The sequence below is a fragment of the Mercenaria mercenaria genome, chromosome 2, assembly GCF_021730395.1.
Source record: "Mercenaria mercenaria strain notata chromosome 2, MADL_Memer_1, whole genome shotgun sequence".
Lineage (NCBI taxonomy): Eukaryota > Metazoa > Mollusca > Bivalvia > Venerida > Veneridae > Mercenaria > Mercenaria mercenaria.
In genome coordinates, this window is record NC_069362.1 from 63880387 (window position 1) to 63904060 (window position 23674).

Consider the following 23674-nt stretch of genomic DNA (forward strand, 5'->3'; position numbering starts at 1 on the left):
TAGAAAAACCTTGTGGCCGCTCTAGAAGTCATATTTTTCAATGGATCTTCATGAAAATTGGGTCATGTGGAGACAGGTGAGGGATTCAGGACCATCATGGTCCTCTTGTTTTCAAAATTATGCCCCTTTTTCGACTTGGCAGTTTTTGGTTAAGTTTTTGAATGTAAGCTGTTATCTCAGTACTCACTAATGGGAATGGATTGAAACTTCATACACTTGTTTACTGTCATAATATAACATGCACTGTGAAGGTCCCATAACTGTACTTTGCATTTTTACAAATTTATGTCCCTTTTTCAACGTAGCTGTTTTTGGTTAAGTTCTTGTATATAAGCTGGTAATGGGAAAGGATTGAAACTTCACACACTTGTTCACTGTCATGATATGACATGCAGTGCAGAGGTTCAAATGCTCTACTTTGCATTTTACAAAATTATGCCCTTTTTTCAACTTTTATATTAATTCAATTGACAAGGCTGTTGAATAGTCGAGCGTTGCTGTCCTCTGACAGCTCTTGTTTATTATCATATTTATTAGAAAGAAGGAAAGAGAAATTAATGAATTATGTGAATAAGTGGACCCTGATTGGCCTGATATATGTTAACACAGTCGGGATTTATTTTACGGTTTATGCTTTCGATAAAAAGCCAGCTATGTTTGTTCAAACAACTTGAAAGCATGAAACCCCTGGCTACAAAAGACTGCATAGCACTTTCTTAGTGCAAACAACAGACGACAGAAAACATATGTTTAAGAGCTATTTTGTAGAAAGGTTTATTTTATGAAATCATCTTGAGGTACTTCAGATTGATAACTTTCAGCAAAGTCTACCTTATTACGTAGTAGTATAGACTGGTTAACAAATTATACCAACCGTGAAGTGTACCCAATGATTAAACTTTGGTCGCAGTCCATGTAACTGATGCGAAACCAGTGCTTAACTGGATTTGGTACGAAAATTCTCATCGCAAAATTTGGTGTCTTATTCATTTGCGTCATCAATGACACATTAAGAATTATATTTGGGATAATTTCGGAATATGATGTGCTAAAACGCACAAAAATGTGTGTCAAGGAAAACCCTGAATTAAGAAAATCACATCTCTGGAGGGACCTGGATTTAGTGTTATAAAGCTGGGTATGGACACTAGTCTCAAATTGAATCTGAGATTTACTTTCAAATATTGGTAAAGATTTAATTTAATGAAGAAAAAGACCTGCTACTTAGTGTTTGATCCTATCGGGGCTTCGGACCCTTTATCAAAATAGTCTATATATATATGGAAAAGTTAAAAAATTTGCAAGGCCACTTTTACGGTAAGCTGCAACGTAGAAATGTCCATCTATGAATATTTTTCTAAAACTGTTACCTGTTTTGCAATCACAACTGTCAGTATTGCTAACCTCTGCATCTACATTTTGAGTGAGAACTGTACAGCAGCTTTGTCCTGAAACTTCAACATTTTATGTGTGTTTGTGTGAAATTATCTTGATTTTGTTTTCTTTTAAAGGCCAGTGGGTATGTAATATCTGTGATCCAGAGAGGGGCAATAAGAAAGGGAAAAAGTACCTGGAATTAGCAGAGAAATACCGAAAGAAGTATCATAACAAGCCAGGTGCACTTAAAACTCCAGACAGCTTGAAATCAAAGTTGAAAGAGACGTAAGTTTAGAACTGTTAGACTGAAATGAAATGTTTTATTGCATAACAAGCCGGGTGCACTTGAAACTCCGGACAGCTTGAAATCAAAGTTGAAAGAGACATGAGTTTAGAACTGTTAGACGGAAATGAAATGTTTTGATTGCATAACAAGCCAGGTGCACTTGAAACTCCGGACAGCTTGAAATCAAAGTTGAAAGAGACGTAAGTTTAGAACTGTTAGACTGAAATGAAATGTTTTATTGCATAACAAGCCAGGTGCTCTTGAAACTCCGGACAGCTTGAAATCAAAGTTGAAAGAGGCGTGAGTTTAGAACTGTTAGACGGAAATGAAATGTTTTATTGCATGACTCCTTATATAAATCTCTGGTCTGTAGTTAGTGCTCTGTGACAAATCTATGTTCAACATGGGCACTGGGCTAGTAAGTCAAAAATTTAAAAATAAAACTGAAAACTGTCTCCTACATGTAGTGATATAGTGCTGTCCGTCTGTCTGTCACAGTTTGTTCAGGTAACTCCTCCGACACCACTTGGTGGATTTACACCAAACTTCACTGGAGTGTCCATTTTCAAGCCTGGTTGAACATATCATCAGCATTTTCCAGTTCGATGATTTTCAGCGGACTTTTAGCCCTTGATTCATCAAATTTTATAATGTTTTAGTCGGTTCTCTTATATTATTGGGCAGATTTCTACCAAAACTCACAGGACTTTTCATTGCCAAGCCGTGATCATTGCCAAGCCTCACCAGGGCTTGACTTCAATTCTATAGAACACTTGTCCTAGGGGTTGCTTCAACTATATTTCTACTTTCCTGAACCCAATTTTTGGTTGCCAAATGTAACATGGTGATGTTGCAATGCAGTATCCCAACAAAAACAATATTACATGATTTTCTGAGAAGTATTTCTTGGGATCTTTCATATTTTTCACTTACCCGACAGGCAACTTAGAATGATTTTTTTGCCTGCCGTCACTACACTGTTACCTGCCAAGGGCAGTAGAGCATTCTTTTAGGTCAAGCCCAGTTTTTTATGCATATTATAGACATTTTACGGTTTGTTGAGTTATGGCCCTTGATTCATCAAATTTTAGGATGTTTTGGCCACTTCTCTTTTATTATCTGGCAGAATTCCAGCAAATCTTACAGTAATTATCAGTACCAACCCACATTGTGCATATTGTTGGCATGTTCCGGTTCATTGATTTTCAGTGGAGTTATGGCCCTTCATTTGTTGTATTGCACAGTGTCGTAGCATTTGCTGCGATACCACTTGGAGGAATTACTCCAAACTTCACAAAAGTGATCATTGCCGGGCCTAGTCTTGCATATTGTCCGCATGTTCCAGTTCATTGTTTTTCAACAGAGTTATGGCCCTTGATTCGTCAAAGTTTATGAAGTCACTTCTGTTTTATAATAGGGTGGATTTCCACCAAACCTTACAGGAGTGATCAGTGCCAAGTTTTATTATGCGTATTATCTACATGTTCTGCGTCAGTGATTTTCAGCGCAGTTATGGCCCTTGATTTGTCATATTTTACAGTGTTTTAGTGTTGTATTCAGGATGGAAAAAGGGCATGGGGCAGTCAAAAAAGGGCATGGGGCTAAAGGGAGGAGGGGTGGGGGGGTCAAAATTTTGAAATTATGCACGCAATTTGGAGGCATTCTGTATGTTTTTGTGTGATGATGTACCATTGTATTTAATCAGACTTCAAATTCATTAGGAACTTACAGACTTTATTGTTTGTTTGCTGTCATAAGTCATATTTTGCTGAATTTTATCATTCAACTTGTTAAAATATCACGACACGTAAACATGTAAAAGTAAAGATACTGATTAGACATTGTAGGATGCTTATTGTTTGAGGGTGATTTTTGGTTTTGCGAAACTGAAACCGTTTTCACCCACTAATCGAATCAGATCCATTTTAATATCTATAAACATTGAAGATTTTGTTCAATAACAAAACAACAAAGGTGGAGGTATATAATAAAAGGGTCATTATAACAGTAGCTAGATCTGGGACGCTGTATTCAGCTCTCGTGGATTTTGCAAGGTCGGATCACACTCGATGCTTGCGCGCCTCATGATATCCGATCTGAGAAAAATCCACTCGAGCCGAATACAGCATCCCAGATCAAGCTACTATTATAATAACCATATTATATTTACAGATATATATGTTAAAAAGAAAGAAAACATGGAAGGAAAACATACTTTTTTGAGAGGGCATCATGGCCAAATTGCGATTAATAAATGTTAATAGAAGACTATAGTGAATTTCACCACCATATAGGTTTATGGTCTGTGTAACTTGTATGTTTTTTTTTATATTACAGCTGTCCAACACCTGGTTGTGATGGTTCTGGGAATATTAATGGCAGGTCATTGCACCATAGAAAGTAAGTTGTGTTGTAACCTCTTTCCATTTAAGCAAATTGACTGGATCCAGGTCACAGCTCAGCTCTCAGTTCTCCGCCTGAAGATTATACTTGCAAGATATTTCAGTAATTCATAAAAATATTGTAATGCTGCTTGCCAAGAAAACATATACTGCATATAGTGATGAAAAACCCCCAAAATTAAGGGTGTAGCAATATACTGCTGTACAGATTATCATATGCATTGGGTCCAGGTACAATTCATGATATGCCGCATACCCTAGTATGGTACAGGATGGTATGTCATGGCATATTCTGTTTATCCGATTCAAGGGAAGTAAGAATGAATAAGCATTGCATCATTTGAACTAAAATCACCACAGGCAACATTTAAATCAATAATCTATACTTAGTTTAGGTTCAGGACCATAGGAAAGGATGGTGTAAAGATAGCTGTTAAAGATCTAAGCATGTGTCATATCAGTTGGATAATATGTCCAACATGGCAACTCTTGGGAAATACCATCATTTGACATTTTTGACATACCAGATTGTTTTGAAATAAGACTGAAAAGGAAACAAACGCATCTGCGTCAAGGGGACAACTCCTTAGTATGTGCACATGTTAATGTTCCTGAAAAAGAACAAAATTTCAAACAAGGCATTGTATGTCAGGGCTTACGCTGTCAGTCACCATTATCGCCATTTGCGATTATTTTATTTAACTGGCGAATATTTTTTCATTTTGGTGACAGGAACTGGCGATTACTTTATTTAACAGCTGCATAAATAAATATGCCAAGTGAGACAGTAACCCGCGGTCTGCTAGTGTAGAAAATCGTTAGAGCGGACTGTTTATTACCCCGTGTATTCCAAACATGTCAACTATGCCGATAACATTGCCTAAGGCGGTAGGCTGCAGACGACAATTAAAGCAGTTATAACCGGAAGTTAATCTTACTTACCTAGCTGTCAATCAGATTGAACTGGCAGGCTACTATTTTTGGAACATTTTAAAACGCCGACACATATTTTCTTCAACTCTATCCGGCAGACGACAGTTAAACCAATTTGTATGGGCAGTTTCCTGATGAAAAATTAAATTGCCATCTATAGTTACCAGTAATTTAATTATCTTTAAAAACATATTATAAACTGACCTAACTGTCAACAATTTCAAAATATCTTAAATCCAGGATCTAGGTTAGATCTAGCTATGTGTTTTTAATCTGAAATGAAATTGTTTGAAGCGAAAAAAAATTTCTTTTCGTATTTTCCGAATTTTTACAGAACTCGAATTTGTTAAAATATTACAAGCCAGATATTTTTACTAATCTATTTTTTACCAAGACAATTCTGGCATAACAAATGTTTGTTTTGCACATTAATTAAATTATTATTGGGGAAACCCAGTCTTGTTTCTATTTTTAAAAACATGGCTGATACGGGCAAACTAAAAAAAAATCAACAAACAAATTTGCTTGCATACTGTAATTAGCGTAAGTAAAAACATTATAAAACACTTAAAAATAGTATATTTATTGAAAAATGCATCAAAACTTGTTGACAAAAAAGCTGTAATTCAATAGTGTGCATAGATGCCAAATATCATGTATTTTCGCGACCTGATTGTATTGTACTTTTCGAGACTTTTAAGCGCAGTTATGGTCAAAAGAATCATGAAAACACTTTATATGTATAAAGAAAAAGTATAAACATGAATGATGCTCAGAGACTCGGTAATCAACTTTGTCCATATTGTGTTTGCATGAATGGGGCTAATTGAGCCATTGCCCTGTCCATAATGTCAGTAAGTATCAACCATTAAGAATCAACCATTTCAGCTGCCTTACACAAACTAAATATGTGTCCTGTAAATGCCTTCAAAACCCATCAGCATTTTTAGCCCACCATCATCAGATGGTGGGCTATTCAAATCACTCTGCGTCCGTGGTCCGTCGTCCGTCCGTCCGTCCTTCCGTCCGTTAACAATTTCTCGTTATCGCATCTCCTCAGAAACTACCTGGGGGATTTTGACCAAACTTTGTCAGAATGATGTATTGGTACCCTAGTTGTGTCCCCCTGAAAATCAGACTGGTTCAACAATTTTTTAGTGAGTTATGACCCTTTGTTTATTTCTATCATTTACATAGATTTATATAGGGAAAAACTTTGAAAATCTTCTTGTCCAAAACCACAGAGCCTAGGGCTTTGATATTTGGTATGAAGCATCATCTAGTGGTCCTCTGCCAAGATGATTCAAATTGTTTCCTTGGGGTCTAATATGGCCCCGCCCCGGGGGTCACATGGTTTATATAGATTTATATAGGGAAAAACTTTGAAAATCCTCTTGTTCAAAACCACAGGGCCTAGGGCTTTGATATTTTGTATATGACATCATCTAGTGGTCTCCTACTAAGATTGTTCAAATTATCCCCCTAGGGTCAAATATGGCCCCGCCCCGGGGGTCACATGGTTTACATAGACTTATATAGGGAAAAGCATTGAAAATCTTCTTGTCCAAACCACAAAGCCTAGGGCTTTGGCATTTGTAATGTAGCATCATCTAGTGGTTCTCTACCAAGTTTGTTCAAATTATCCCCCTAGGGTCAAATATGGCCCCGCCCTGGGGGGTCACATGGTTCATATAGACTTACATAGGGAAAAGATTTTAAAATCTTGTCAATAACCTACAAGATTCAAATTTGGACCACATGTATGGTTTTGAGTGGCAAGATGAACCTTGACATGAGTTGACCTTGATTTTGACCTAGTGACCTACTTTCACATTTCTGTAGCTACAGCCTTCAAATTTGGACCACATGCATAGTTTTGTGCACTGAAACAAACTTTGACCTTGACATTGACCTAGTGACCAACTTTCACATTTTTGAAGGTACAGGCTTCAAATTTGGACCACATGCATAGTTTCGTTTTCTGAAATGGAATTTGACCTTGATTTTGACCTACTGACCTACTTTCACATTTCTCAAGCTACAGCCTTCAAATTTGGACCACATGCATAGTTTTGTGTACCGAAACAAACTTTGACCTTTACATTGACCTAGTGACCAACTTTCACATTTTTGAAAGTACAGGCTTCAAATTTGGAACACATGCATAGTTCTGTGTTCCGAAATAAAATTTGACCTTGATTTTGACCTAGTGACCTACTTTCACATTTCTGTAGCTACAGGCTTCAAATTTAGACCACATGCATAGGATTGTGTACCGAAACAAACTTTGACCTTGACATTGACCTAGTGACCTACTTTCACATTTTTGAAGGTACAGGCTTTAAATTTGGACTACCTGCATAAATTTGTGTTCTAAAGTGTAATTTGACCATGATTTTGACCTAGTGACCTTCTTTCACATTTCGTCCTTGAAATTGATCTAGTGACCTACTTTCACATTTCTCAAGCTACAGCTTTCGAATTTGGACCACATGCACAGTGTTGTGTACAGAAATGAAATTTGACCTTGAGCTAGTCAGTAAGTCTGGAAATTTGGAACACTCAAAAATGGCACATTGGTGGGCGCCAAGATCACTCTGTGATCTCTTGTAAAGATTTATAGTGGAACCCAACACCAATATTTGGAGGTGATTTCCCAGAATCCCTAATTCTCACACCCCCCAGTAGGGGTCTACAGCTTTTTAAAGCAATTAAGAAAATATATATTTTAAAATTTATCATGATGATTTTTATTTTTATAAAAATTGCACGTTAAGATTCGCATCAATATTGGCTATTAATTTTTCAAAGGTTAAAAAGTTGGCTATTATTTTTTGGAGGCCAGTGTGAGCCCTGTATGTGATTGTTGATTTTAAAGTGACAGAGTCTTTGATTATTATATTGTTACATCCTTAAAAAATGACATATTACTGTTGTCATCTTGAACTTGTTCATATCTTTTATCACTGTAGAAACCTGTGTGTAATGTGCTGTCTTCTGAATCCCAGGACCAACCCTGAATTGTGGATGCATATTATACACAGGTTTAGAGGATTTTTCAACTTTAAAACAAGTTTGTTTACGATTTTTCACCATTCTGATAAAGTGAAACTGACTCGAGCCTAGGTAGCCTAGTGGTAGAGCATCCGCTTTGCGTGCGGGAGGTCGTGGGTTCACTCCCTGGCTGTGTCATAACAAAGACGTGAAAATGGTACTAATAGCTTCCTCGCTTGGCGCTCAGCATTAAGGGTATAGTTCTAGTGTCGGTATAATGTGACTGGGGTATCATGTCACATGACTTTGGTATGATATTCCAATGAGGCAGCACTATAGAGTTGGGCATTGTGCTCACTGCTGCAAGTAGACACTGTTGCTTATATCACTGTAAAATTGTTGAAAAATACTCTAAACCCGAACACACACTCTGCATGCTTAAACTGTCTAGGCAAGCAAGTAAGATCGCCGTTTTTATTAATTTTACGTAAATTTAATGGTATATTGAAGAAAAATCAGAAATCATAAACATGATGATCTGAATATTATTTTAAGCGATATCAAATTGTGAACAATAACACTGACATGAGGTGTCACCCTAAATGCCAATCATTACTGGCCATTTGATCTTTAAATTAAAACAAAAGAAACAACAAAGATAGCAATATTTTGTTGGTTTTATTTTCAAGATAACAAAAATGGTATAGCATAGTGAAAACAGTTAACTCTCCATCACAGAGGTAGAATTTAATTTTGGGTGTCAATGTAAACTTATACTTCCCTTTTCAATTTCCTCAAAATTGATGGGGAAAAAAAACTTCCTTGGGCAGAAATCAAGAGTGCATATTAAACACAGGTGTGCATTATACATGGATATCTACAGTACTTAAAACAAAACTTTAGAAGTTACTCTTACAAAGTTTGTTTCAATCAGTTTCTCTGCAGGAAAATTAAATTTGCTTCTGCAGTATGTTTGAAAGTTCTTCATTATTGTTGCTTCAGAGTAATGTACATCACTTGTTAATAAAAGCTTGTGTTTTATTACTTTCATATCTGATCTGATTTGTTTTTAGTACACAAGCAATCAATTTTTATCTCTTGCTGACAGTTCTTATACATTGGTGGTAAAGTTGAGAAATAGTGTCAGGTCGAAAATTAACTAATACATGAACTGTTACTATGTTCATCTAACAGAACAAACATGACATTTGTTTCTAGCAAACCTTTAATGTTATATTTTTGTGAAACTGGGGTTGAGTGGTAAAGATGTGCCCTTGTTTATCAGTCTGCATTTATGCTCATTTTGAAAATGTTTGTGTCTAACAATATTATTATTAGACAGAAATGGTTCCAACATTTACAGGTGGTCACCTATGATGTGAATTTACATGGATTGAAAGAAAATATTAATAGGACTGTGAATTTCAGAGTTATCAGTATTTGTCATTTTATTCGGAAAAAAGCGTAAATTATGTGATGGCGTGTGTCTACCAACAGTCATGTATCCGGATCATATTTTAGCAACTGTATTGACTTTGAACTTGGCATATAGGTAGATTGTGATGAGACGATGTGCAGAGGACATGAAACAGGTCAATGGGTCAATGGTCAAGGTTACAAATGGAGTTCAAATATCAAATTTGACCCTCGTATTTTGTGTCTAGAGCTTAACTTAATAATCGTTCATGTTATTGACTTTTAACTTGGCATATAAGTAGGTGGCGATGAGGTGATTTGCAGAGCTTATGAACCAGGTTTGGAGGTCACAGGTCACATTGGCATAATATCTCTATTCCTTTCGGTAACTGGTCAGGTCCCACCCCTTAAAGGGCCAAAATTTGCTGTTTTGGCTTTTGAACACGATAGACCAAACGTCATGATGATAGGGTATTAAATGTGGCCTCTAGGATGTTTACAAGCTTTTCCTTTAATTTGACCGTGTGACCTAGTTTTTGACCCCATATGACCAAGTTTTAAACTTGGCATAGGAATAATCAAGAACAACCTTCTGACCAAGTTTACTGAGGTAAAATCACAAAGTAATGTTTGATGACAATCTGGTAAATACATCAAAGCAGTTTTTCTAGCATAAATTTGTTATTAGCCATAGGTTTAATTATCTGATATTTTGTGTCATCATTTGTCTGCAGAAGTCATTTTAAGGGAGCTATTAAACAGATTGAATCATTCAGGTCAGAATATTAGAAAACCAGTCAAAAGGTGTGTGTGTGTGTGTGTGTATGTGTGTGTGTTTCTGAAGTGGGGGAATTCTTCCTTCAGTTTGGATTTTATCTGACATAGTACAAGTTTTCTGATTAAAATTTGTTCTACATCAATAGTTTCATTTAGCCCTTAAAACCCACATATTTACTGAACTAAAATGTTCAGATATTTTTGCCTACCTTAGTAACAGGGAAATCCAATGTTGCACATGACTTTGCCTTTTCCCTAGGGAAAAGATTAGCCTCATGCACCATTTCTTTGAAAATGTTGCAGAAATTGTAGTAAAGAAAAATGTCTTCCTGCATTAGACAGGTATTTTCCCAGTCCTCTGGACAGTTCAAATAATGCTAATTCTCAGTTTTGCCACAGGTTGGACAATATCTAGATACTCTTATTATATTCTTATACTGCACTGGATGATTGTGAATAAAATTGTGTTTGAAAGAGAAGCAGTACTTTCCTTCTGTTTTAAATACTTTCTAGCAAATTTTCCTAAATCAGATGGAGTCTGCAGTGTTTTTTGACTTGTAAGTTCGCTTTATGCTGTTATGAGGGAAAAACACATTCAGATGTTGTATTTCTCAAAAGGAAAGTGGCAGTATCTCAGAACACTCATATTTTGATACATCTGTTTGAAAATAATGATTTATATAAAAAAAGCAATGAAACATAATTTTTATTTAAAAAAAAAAAAAACCCAGTGAATTAGAGAAATACAGGAACTGATTGTGCACTTTATGCTTTGAATGGTTGCAATTTTATTTTATGGAACTTTTTTTTTTCAGATGGGCGTACATTATTGCTGGGTGGCAGTTTTGTGTTTGATGCTTGAATTTTAGTCAATCTATTTCAGGCAATATCAGTGCCCCAAAATACCTCCAAACCAAAGACCACCTCGAAAGAAGGGTTTAAAACCTGGTAGAAAGAAGCATTTAGCGAGTGATGATAGCAGTTCTGGTAATGTAATGAGATGTAACATTTCCAATGGTGATCCTATCTCTAGTGATAGTGAACAGGAGAGCACCTTTGAGCCACTTTCTGCACTAAATAAACCAAAAGGCCTTGTGGATGGCCTGTCTAAATTTTTTACACCATCTGACAAAAGGAAATCAAGAGTTTCATTAAGCTCTGGTGCAGGTCTAGTCAAAATTAGAACTTCAAAACAGAAGTCTAAAATTAAAACAAAAAAACATAGTCAGTCTCGACAGGCAGCAAGTAAATTGATAAGAAAATCAAAATTATACAATGCTCATAGAAAGAGAAGAAAGCTAGGTGAACCTCCAGGTAGTGGACAACTTAAAGGACTGTTTGATGGGCTTTCACATATATTCACAGCACAGGGGGAAAGAAAAAGAACTTCAGCTGTGTATAATAACACTCGAAGACGTAAGAAAGGAAAGAAAGATGGAACAGAATTGGTAGTTGACTGTGATAATTCTAGTACTGATGTAAAGGAATCATTAACTATAAGGCATACTGTGATAGATGGCAGGATTGCTAATATTAACATGTTACAGAGGGGAAGGGGACGTGGTAGAGGTAGGGGTAGGGGTCGAGGCAGAGGGAGGGGATACAGATCACGCAGTGATTCTCCTGCATCAGATGTTGGACCATTGTTCAGGGAGGACCTTCACACAGATGACTACCTGTCTGACCAATTGTCAACAACAAGTGCAGACAATTCCTCGCCAGCAAGGAGCTTGGCTGGGTTCGGGAGGGCAATGAAGGGTAAGCCTCGAAGATCTACCTCAGATTAATAGCAGCTAGATTGCTAGTAGTAGCGGGACTAGCGGCTCTTGTGTTTGCAGCTAATGTTTTCATGTACCATCCATGTGTATGCATGCTTCTCTGAGTGGATGTTCTCATGTCATCACTTGTTACTGTCTTCTACCACCAACCTCCCTGTGCTGCGCCTCTCTGCCTTAACTGCATGAAGGGCCACTTGCTTTTCTTCTCTGTAAGAAAAATGAATGATTATGAGCAATGAAAAGAGAAAGTAAGGATATATGCTGCAGCTTTATGTGTTTAGGTTTAGTTGGGCCACATGGCCTAATATTTAAGGTTTGCAGAAAGGCTTAAAGGTGCTTTACACACTGTTCTGATGACCAGTTATGGCAGAGCGGGGTACTCCTTTCACTGTCACTCATGTATATCATCACATTCATTTATGGTGCACTGCTTACTTGCTAACTCTGCATGTTATTTCCTAATTTTAAGAGTTAATTTGTAGATGTTTTAGATGAGTTTTTCTTCATTTACATTAAATTATTATTAAAATTATATTATTGCTTTGTAATTGTTAATTTGTTTTAGCACATGAAATTTGTAAAACTAAATGAAAGTTAAATTATTTTAGTTTCCAGTTTGAATTTTACAAGCCCTTTTTTGTCATTTATATAAAGATAGTTCAACAAACTGCTTTTAATCTAATTTTTTAGCTGTGTTAAATATACTGCCATGTTTGATGTGTTTATGGCACAAGTAAAGCTATTTACAGCTAGAGTTCTAGTCTTGTTGATGTTTGTGTATGTCTGGAGCTAATTGTTAACTTGACATTACAGATAGTGAGGGTGGAGAAGTGACAGAGAATGCTTTACCTCCTGGGGTTTCCCAGGAGGACGTTGATCTCTTCAAACAAGCTCAGGATCAAGCCCTTGATCTCCTTAAAAAGGTAAGCTTGCATAAAATAGTTTTTGTTACTCAAAGACTTGAAGCACCCTCACCTTGATTGAGCTGTAAATGTAGGTTGGTACCACATTTCTAGTCATGTAGGAAAGATGTTTTTCTGTAAATTTTCCTTCTCATGAACTGCTTAAGGAGGTAGTATACCTTGTCACAAGGGTAAATGCACACACCTCATGTTTCTATCTCAAAGGTCACGGAGGTCAGAGGTCAAATTGAAGTTTGTCTGGAGCATTTCTTCTTCATGTATGGTGGGATTTTGATGTTACTTGGCATGAATGTTCACAATTATGAGACGGAATGTCAGGCGCAAGAACCAGGTCCCTAGGTCTAAGGTCAAGGTCACAAAGGCCAAAGGTACTGGCAGGCTCGACATTCTGCCCCTTGGCATGCAGAGTATATTTCTAGTTATTTAAAAATGGCTGTAATAAACTTTTACCCTTTCACCAAATCATTTTCCCAAAAACATCAATTACCATCATGTATTTTCTTAAAAACTGCATAACATTTCAAAATAACTATATAAAAGTCACAAAATATTGATCATTATTCAGAGCGGAAGCCTCATAAAAAGTATTTGGCGAATAATGTTTCTTAAAAATTGTTTGAATAAGAAAAAAATGCTCAGAAGTACCTAAAAGCCATTAATTTTGCGCGTTACATCATAACGTCAGGTCTGTAGCGTTTCTGCAGTAATTTAGTCATTATTTCAGCGTTATTAAACCATTAAGCATCAGATCAGAGACATGTTTATGATAAAAAAAAATAAAAAAATAGATGTACAAACATATTGAGTTTGTTGTAAATGTTGTCATAAATTTTCACGTTAGCTTCCAGTTGGGCATGCGCATATACAGATTTTAAGGTATACTACCTCCTTAATGGGTCCACTTGGTCAGTAATATATGTGCATTGAATTTGAAGCATGTTGTGAATTGTTGATACTGCACATGGGTCAGTAGGACTAAAAATAGAATCTTGTTAACAAACTTGATTGAAGCAGCCTTGCATTGACCTTTCTTTGTTTTCCATTGCATCTGGGGTTGCTAGAGAAATAAATAGAAAATCCATTTAAACAACCAAGTACAAATGAGCCGCACCATGAGAAAACCAACATAGTGCATTTGCGACCAGCATGAATCCAGTCCAGCCTGTGCAGTCTGGTCAGGATCCATGCTGTTCGCTAACGGATTCTGAAGATTGTTCAAATTATTCCCCTAGGGTCAAATATGGCCCCGCCCTGGGGGTCACATGGTTTACATAGACTTACATAGGTAAAAACTTTGAAAATCTTCTTTTCCAAACCACAAAGCCTAGGGCTTTGATATTTGTAATGTAGCATCATCTAGTGGTTCTCTACCAAGTTTTTTCAAATTATTCCCCTCGGGTCAAATATGGCCCCGTCCCGGGGGTCGTATGGTTTATATAAACTTACAGAGGGAAAAGCTTTTAAAATCTACTTGTCAATAACCTACAACATTCAGATTTGGACCACATGTATAGCTTTGAGTGGCAAAATGAACCTTGACATGAGTTGACCTTGATTTTGACCTAGTGACCTACTTTCACATTCCTGTAGCTACAGTCTTCTAATTTGGACCACTTGCATAGTTTTGTGCACCAAAAAAACTTTGACCTTGAGATTGACCTAGTGACCTGCTTTCACATTTTTGAAGGTACCGGCTTTAAATTTGGACCACATGCATAGTTTTGTGTTCAGAAATGAAATTTGACCTTGATTCTAGTGACCTACTTTCACATTTCTCAAGCTACAGCCTTCAAATTTGGACCACATGCATAGTTTTATGCACCGAAAAAACTTTGACCTTGACATTGACCTAGTGACCTACTTTCACATTTTTGAAGGTACAGGCTTCAAATTTGGACCATGTGCATAGTTTTGTGTTGACCTTGATTTTGACCTAGTGACCTACTTTCACATTTCTCAAGCTACAGGCTTCAAATTTGGAGCACATGGCGTAGTTTTGTGTACCGAAATGAACTTTAATCTTGAGATTGACCTAGTGACCTTTTTTCACATTTCTCAACCTACAGGCTTCAAATTTGGACCACATGCATATTTTTATGCCCCCGGCATCTACTGATACAGGAGGCATATAGTGATTGTCCTGTCCGTCCGTCCATTCGAGGTTAACCAAATGGGACCGTTTAGTCTAGCATCAATACCCCTAACTAGAATGACTTGATACTAATGCAGATGTAACCTGTGACCATTCCATATCTTCAGACATCACCTGACCGCAGTTTGACCTTGACCTTGAACTTGACCTCGTTTTGGACTTAGGTTGCTTTGTATTGACAAGGATGCCACCGGGGGCATTGCCATTGATTTTTTCCTAGTACCTAGTTTCACATTTCTCAAGCTACAGCCTCCAAATTTGAAGCACATGCATAGTTTTGTATACCAAAATGAACTTTGACTTTGAAATTGATCTAGTGACCTACTTTCACATTTCTCAAGCTACAGCTTTCAAATTTGGACCACATGCATGGGCCACATGAACAGTGTTTTGTACCGAAATGAATTTTGACCTTGATTTTGACCTTGAACTAGTCTTGAAATTTGGAACATTCAAAAATGGCTCAGTGGTGGGCGCCAAGATCACTCTGTGATCTCTTGTTACTTTATCTTTTATTCCGTCTAGCATTTTCTGGGGACATAGTTCATAACGGTGTTGACATCATTCTTGTTTCATTCTTTATTATTCTGTTTTTCCTACTATCAAACCTTCTTAATTGCTTGAAGAGGATTTAAGTTTTAGATTAGACATCTTACTGGTATTATGTTCTCTTTATTTCCTGTATCCTGACAACAGAAAAATGTTCACTGTATGTTTTTGAAAATCTAATTATTGGCACTGTCAGTAAAGAATAGGTGGTAGAATGGGCAGTAATGGCCAGAATTCACCTACTTTGGATTGCAATTCAGGCAAAAACTGCTTTGCTCGAAGCCTTTGATGCTACATTGCTGAATGACAAAAAAAAAGTTGCTTTTGCTTTTGTAATTTAGATATGCATTTTCACTAGCATATAAATTATAGGTAAGGCGTCTTTTTAAAAAAATGAATCTTAAATTTTTAGCTCACCTGTCACAAAGTGACAAGGTGAGCTTTTGTGATCGTGCGGTGTCCGTCGTCCGTCGGTGCGTGCAACCGTAAACTTTTGCTTGTGATCACTCTAGAGGTCACATTTTTCATGCGATCTTTATGAAAGTTGGTCAGAATGTTCACCTTGATGATATTTAGGTCAAGTTCGAAACTGGGTCATGTGCCATCAAAAACTAGGTCAGTAGGTCTAAAAATGGAAAAACCTTGTGACCTCTCTAGAGGCCATAATTTTCAATGGATCTTCATGAAAATTGGTCAGAATGTTCACCTTGATGATATCTAGGTCAAGTTTGAAACTGGGTCAAGTGCGGTCAAAAACTAGGTCAGTAGGTCTAAAAATAGAAAAACCTTGTGACCTCTCTAGAGGCCAAATATTTCACAAGATCTTCATGAAAATTGGTCAGAATGTTCACCTTGATGATATCTAGGTCAGGTTCGAAACTGGGTCACGTGCCTTCAAAAATTAGGTCAGTAGATCAAATAATAGAAAAACCTTGTGACCTCTCTAAAGGCAATATTTTTCATGGGATCTGTATGAAAGTTGGTCTGAATGTTCATCTTGATGATATCTAGGTCAAGTTCGAAACTGGGTCACGTGCCATCAAAAACTAGGTCAGTAGGTCTAAAAATAGAAAAACCTTGTGACCTTTCTAGAGGCCATATATTTCACAAGATCTTCATGAAAATTGGTCAGAACGTTCACCTTGATGATATCTAGGTCAAGTTCGAAACTGGGTCATGTGCCCTCAAAAACTAAGTCAGTAGGTCAAATAATAGAAAAGCCTTGTGACCTCTCTAAAGGCCATATTTTTCATGGGATCTGTATGAAAGTTGGTCTGAATGTTCATCTTGATGATATCTAGGTCAAGTTCAAAACTGGGTCACATGCGGTCAAAAACTAGGTCAGTAGGTCTAAAAATAGAAAAACCTTGTGACCTCTCTAGGGCATTTTCCAGGCTCTATGAAATTGGTCGAGTTCCTGATTATCTAGGTCAAGTTCAGTGGGTCTGTGCTCAAAATAGTCAGTAGGTCAAAAAGAAAACTGTGACTCTCTAAGGCCTATTTTCATGGATTGATAAGTGTCTATGTTATCTTGAGATATCAGTAGTTCAACGGGTAGTGCTAAAATAGTGCGTAGTCAAATAGAAAAACTTGTGACCTCTAGAGGCAAATTAGATCTAAATGGTCGATGTTCACTTGTGATCTAAATCGAAAGGTCATGATCAAAAATGGTCTAGGTCAATAAAACTTGTGACCTCTCTAGAGGCCATATTTTCCATGGGATCTGTATGAAAGTTGGTCTGAATGTTCATCTTGATGATATCTAGGTCAAGTTCGAAGGTGGGTCACGTGCCATCAAAAACTAGGTCAGTAGGTCAAATAATAGAAAAACCTTGTGACCTCTCTAAAGGCCATATTTTTCATGGGATCTTCATGAAAGTTGATCTGAATGTTCATCTTGATGATATCTAGGTCAAGTTCGAAACAGGGTCATGTGCAGTCAAAAACTAGGTCAGTAGGTCAAAAAATAGAAAAACCTTGTGACCTCTCTAGAGGCCATACTTGTGAATGGATCTCCATAAAAATTGGTCAGACTGTTCATCTTGATGATATCTAGGTCAAGTTCGAAAGTGGGTCACGTGTAATCAAAAAGTAGGTCAGTAGGTCAAATAATGAAAAAACGTTGTGACCTCTCTAAAGGCCGTATTTTTCATGGGATCTGTATGAAAGTTGGTCTGAATGTTTATCTTGATGATATCTAGGTCAAGTTTGAAACTGGGTACATGCCTTAAAAAATTAGGTCAATAGGTCAAATAATAGAAAAACCTTGTGACCTCTCTAGAGACCATATTTTTCAATGGATCTTCATGAAAATTGGTCAGAATTTTTATCTTGATAATATCTAGATCAAGTTCAAAACTTGGTCACATGAGCTCAAAAACTAGGTCACTATGTCAAATAATAGAAAAAATGACGTCATACTCAAAATTAGATCATGTGGGAAGAGGTGAGCGATTCAGGACCATCATGGTCCTCTCGTTTTCGTTTTACTAATAAAAAAATTAAATGTTCTTCAGCTATTTTAATTGGTTTGAATAATTATTAGCTCGACTATTCAAAGAATAGGTAGAGCTGTTGGACTCACCCATGCGTCGGCATCAGCATCCCGATTTGGTTAAGTTTTTGTAAGCTGGTATCTCAGTAACCACTTTTGGGAATGGATTGAAACTTCACACAATTATTTACTGTGATAAACTGACTTACATGGCAAAAGTACCGTAACTCTTATTTCGCTTTTTTTAACAAAATTATGCCCCTTTTTCGACTTAGAAATTTTTGGTTAAGGTTTTATATGTAAGCTGGTATCTCAGTACCCACAAATGGGATTAGATTGAAACTTCACATACTTGTTCACTGTGATGATCTGACATGCAAATCATAGGTTCCATAACTCTACTTCGCATTTTTACAAAATTATGCCCCTTTTTTGACTTAGCTGTTTTTGGTTAAGTTTTTGCATGTAAGGTGGTATCTATACTATCTCAGTACCCACTAATGGGAATGGATTGAAACTTCACACAATTGTTCATTGTCATGAGCTGATTTGCATTGTACAGGTTCCATAACCCAGTTTTGCAAATTTACAAAATTATGCCCCTTTTTCGACTTTAATATTCATTCAATTGACAAGACTGTTGAATAGTCAAGCGTTGCTGTCCTTCGACAGCTCTTGTTTATGTGCTTCTGTGATAGATGTTGCATAGATTTATCTGTACATGCCCTATAAAAAGTAGATAATAAATTGAAATTAAATCTTGCAAGCACATTGTAATCTGATTTGTTATATTATCTTGCATGTTTCATGCTACTTGTTCACAAGGTAAAAAAAAATGAACATTTAATGCATATATGACATACAGAACTAACAAAAGTGAAAACAAGTGATAAAAATTTAAACATTTTTACAAAGTCTTGTTACATGCTTTCCTAATTCACTAAGTCAGTTTGATGTCTACGTTGTTGGCCTTTTATTTGCATTTCATTCTATCTTTTGTATTAAAGAAATTAAGTTGCTTTTGTTTGCTTTCAGTATTAGAAACATTATAATTTTGGTAAATGGCTCACGTTCTTAAAGATACTGTTTAGTGCATAGCTTTGTTTTTAAATATCTTTAATTTGCTGTGTATTGCTTGCCTGCATGTATGTTTTGGTGTGTGCCTTATTCTAATGACCCAGTTTTGGGTGACAGCTTGACACTGCTGGTTTACAGGAGTGGGCAGAACAGCAGGGTAAGAGAGACGTCAAACCAGACAGGGTACCCAGTCCAGATACAGAGGCCCACACACCAACACCAGCAACACTCACAACCACGCCAGCTGTATCATCGTCAACAACATTATCAACCTCATCATCATCAACATCATCAGCACAAGCTTTGTCCCAGCCAGTGATGTCTCAGACACCAGTACCAGCATTGCCAGCCACACCCAGCCAGACTACAACATCGTGTAATGTTCTGCCGTCTCAGGGAAGATTTCCACCTTGTATAGAGTTTGGCAAATATGAAATACAGACGTGGTATTCATCTCCATACCCACAGGAATATGCCAAGTGAGTTTTCATTTATGTTAACATATAGCTACCTCAACTGCTTCTTTGAACTTCCTACTATTTTATGTAAAATTGTTTATGGTACTGAAAATACACATATTTTTGATGGGTCAAAAATCTAGTGAATTTGAAATATTGAATATGTTAGCGAGGTTTATATTCGCAAGATTGTAAAAAAGTTATCCTATTTTTTCGGCTTTTTAAGTCTGATGTCTGGAAATGTAACACATGGTGAAGTGTTACATATAGACATGTGTGTTTAGCTGTTGAATATCTACTGATCTATGATACTAGTAAAGATTGATTGGATTCGCTATTAATTGTATGGATGGTTTAGCACTTCTAATACCTGTAAACCTTGAAGGCTCTATACCTGTATTGAATATCATTGTATAATCATGGCTTTACATGTAATCAGCAACAGTGCCAATTTTAAAACAGTTAAAACCAGTTATACCTTACCCCCAGCAAATTGCTGGTACCCATAAACTGAGGCAATTGCTATAAAATGCCTTGCCAAAGACACACCACAATTGTAGTAGCAAGGAATTCAACCTAGAGCCTTCACCTCTGTAGGAAAGGGTGTTGACCCACTCAACTAATGGGTCCACATAAATATTGTGTAATGTTAGAAATTTGTTACTAAAGATTAGTCAGGTTGAAGGTAGAATGTTACAAGTATTTGCTGATTGTGATCATATTTTTTCAGATTACCCAAATTATATATCTGTGAATACTGCCTTAAATACATGAAAAGTCGGAGTGTTCTTCAAAGACACATGGTAAGTGAAAGTTTAAAATATACATATGATATCAGGTTATGTTAGAATAACTGATGAGATATGATGATGTCAGTATGCTAAGATGACAAAATTAAAGTAAATTAGAAATGTTAATTCCCGTATTTTGGGGTGTATTGGTCGCACTTTTTTTTACTCATTTTGCTGCCTGAAAAAGTTCCTGCGACTTACACTACAAAATATTGCCAGCAGATTTTTCACCTTTCCACCAATCAGGTTCTGTTAATAATTTAGTCAGCATCGTCAACATGGCCGCCGCCATTACGGTAAATATTGCTGCGGAAATTCTGAAATTTAACAGCGACTTATATATTGGAACTTAAATTTTCTGACCATTTCCAGAGTAGAAATTGGGTGCGAGCTATACATTACCGCGACCAATACACCCCAAAATATGGTAGACGTATTTTGTGATGATTTCATGTATTATTAAGTTTATGTGAAAGGAATTCTCATGTTTTGGTGTAATGGGACCATATTTATATTAACAAATACAATTTTTATGTATATAATAATCATGATTTATGAAGAATATTGTAGTTTTCCTTATGAAAACTTCTGATTATTTTGTTTCAGAATAAGTGTGGTTTACAGCATCCTCCAGCGAATGAGATTTATCGTCATAATGAACTGTCTGTGTTTGAGGTGGATGGTAACGTTAGTAAGATATATTGTCAGAACTTGTGTCTACTAGCCAAACTCTTTCTAGACCACAAAACGTTGTACTATGATGTTGAACCATTCCTGTTCTATGCTCTCACACAAAATGATGAGGAAGGCTGTCACCTGGTGGGGTATTTTTCTAAGGTATGTTTTATTTTCATTTACTTCAAAAACTTTCTTGTGTTTATGGGACCTCTGTTGCTGAGTGGTTAAGGTCATTGACTTAGAATTACCACCTCTGGTTTATATCCTTGCTTGCAGTGTAGAATTCATACACTTGAGGAAGCCACCCAGCTGGCTTCCAGAGGGTTGATGGTCCTGCCCAAGTACCTGCCCATACCTGAAATAATGCCTGAAAGAGAACCTGGGGTCTTTCTTCACTAGAAAAAGCTGGAAAATTGCCACATAGCTATAATTGTGTCAGTGTGACATTTAACCGACAAAAACAGATCCCTGTTTTCATTTTAGCAGTGGCTTAGTGTGTGATCCCCAGGTGATGTCAAAAACTGAATAAAAAATGGTACTAGTTGCTTCTGTGCTTGGTTCGGTAAAAAGAGGAAACTAACTGGTTAGGCGAAGTGTCAGTATAATATGATTGTGTTTGGTATCAAAACGTGTCAAAATTAAGATATTTCAGTGAGGCATGAACAATTTACTTACTCCTACAAGTATACATTGTTGTTGTTTGACTGAGCAATTTTTGAAAGATGCTAGACCCATTTACACTTGCTCATATGATTAAAACACATCATTGCTTTTATGTAAGCCAACACAAAGTGGTTTTACAAATTCATAAGATTTGAAATAAAATCCTATTCAAATTAATTTGGTTCTCAGAATTGGGTATGACTTCAGTATATATATTGCTATGGAATAAATGTTTCATATATAACTTGTTGTTTACAAAACGTTGCTGAATTTCTCCCTTTTTTTGCAGGAGAAACACTGTCAACAGAAATACAATGTTTCATGTATTATGACCATGCCACAATGTCAAAGAAAAGGATATGGGAGATTTCTTATAGACTTCAGTAAGTTGCTGTTTGGGTTTGGTACCTCGCAGGAGGGGTAATATTAGATTTCCCATCTCTGTCTAGACATCTTGTTTGTCAAACTCATCATTTATTGTACAGCTTAATTTGTTCAAACTTTCAGAGGTGATTACCTGTGATATGCAGATGCACATGAAGGTAGATTTTGAGGGGCCAGTGGTGTCTGAAAACCTTGGTACAATAGGCGCATTTCTTATTTAAGTTTCTATTTGGAGTGTATAATTAATTGAAATTATTACAATGCAGTTATGTGTATGTACTGTGTTAACTAAAGGTATATTTGTACATGAGTGTATGAGTAATGTATAATTTTGTTTATACAGGTTATTTGCTGTCTAGACGGGAAGGTCAGGCTGGTTCCCCAGAGAAGCCTCTTTCTGATCTCGGGAAAGTAAGTTACCAAGCTTACTGGAGAAGTGTTATTGTAGAGTATATTGCAAATTGTCCAGAGGAAACATCCATCACAATCAAAGGTAGGAATCTTTGTTGAAGACTTGTTTGAGGAATCGGGATATGATTAGCTTCAAGATAGTTATGTCTCCCCTACCACTGTGGTGGGAGACATATGGATTTACTCCTGTCTGTCTGTGTGTCATGAATCTTGTCTGCACTCTTAAGTCGAACATTTCTCATCCGATCTTCACCAAACTTGAACAAAATGTGTTTGCCAATAAGTCCTCGACCAAGATCTATAACTAGCCAAATTGGCCCAGGCACTTCAGAATTATGGCCCTTGAATTACCAAAAATCGCTCTGTACACAGATGCCAGTATCCACATTCTAAGTCATTGGTACATGGTTGATGCCAGTATCCGCACTCTTGTCTTTGGTGCATTGTTGACTCAGATACATTTATAACTATTCAGATGATTAGGCAGTTGTGAGAGACATGCCCTTTTCTCAAAAGCTGCTCTAGTTTGTTTATGCAATGTGTAATTTATACTTGTTGGAATGTCATAGATCTTGAAGGGAGGAGATATTACTTTCCCTTAGTTTAAAGTCGGACTATTGCACTGTCTGTCATTTCTGGATGAATCCTTCTCTTTCAATGCTATATCTCTTATATCATTATGCATTTTATTTAAAACTGTTAGGAATGGTCAGTATCTGGTTTAGTATCAATTTTTAGTAACATTCAGTTTTACAGTAGGCATGCAGCTTTTTATGTTACCTGATTCCTTCTTCGTTCATCAGATTTTGTTCAAAATTGGTATGGATATGTGTCGAATCTAGTTAGTATATTTCTTATTTCTCTGTTATACCAAAATATTTCTATTTTTGTTGGCGAGCCCGCTTGTGGAAGCGAAGACAGTAGTCCAAATGGCTAGTTTGTGCTTGCGTCCTTATGGATTTTTTGGTCGGGACAATAAATGACATGCTTAAAGCAATTTTGTTTATATTGTTTTATATTATGTTTACCTCCATGAGATTGAGTATCTCGTGCAAACCCTAGGTCCCTATCTCAAAGATCAAGGTCACGGGGGTCTAAACTCATTTAAGAGCTTGTCTGACATACATTGAA

General features: G+C 36.6%; 1 protein-coding gene across 5 annotated transcripts in view; it reads left to right on the top strand.

Annotated features, from left to right (window-relative positions):
- The window catches only part of LOC123564107 (histone acetyltransferase KAT6B-like), a 70851-nt gene that overhangs the window by 20886 nt on the left and 26291 nt on the right, over positions 1-23674 (top strand). For 2 of the 5 annotated variants that reach the window (XM_053536751.1, XM_053536749.1), the window contains 9 exons: positions 1512-1662; positions 4001-4063; positions 11069-11943; positions 12777-12886; positions 19276-19637; positions 20347-20419; positions 21014-21244; positions 22038-22131; positions 22476-22625. In XM_053536751.1, the coding sequence (XP_053392726.1) occupies positions 1512-1662; positions 4001-4063; positions 11069-11943; positions 12777-12886; positions 19276-19637; positions 20347-20419; positions 21014-21244; positions 22038-22131; positions 22476-22625 (2109 nt within the window). The remainder of the gene's footprint in view (positions 1-1511; positions 1663-4000; positions 4064-11068; positions 11944-12776; positions 12887-19275; positions 19638-20346; positions 20420-21013; positions 21245-22037; positions 22132-22475; positions 22626-23674) is intronic. The other 3 variants (XM_053536750.1, XM_053536752.1, XM_053536753.1) reach the window with 3 other exon arrangements.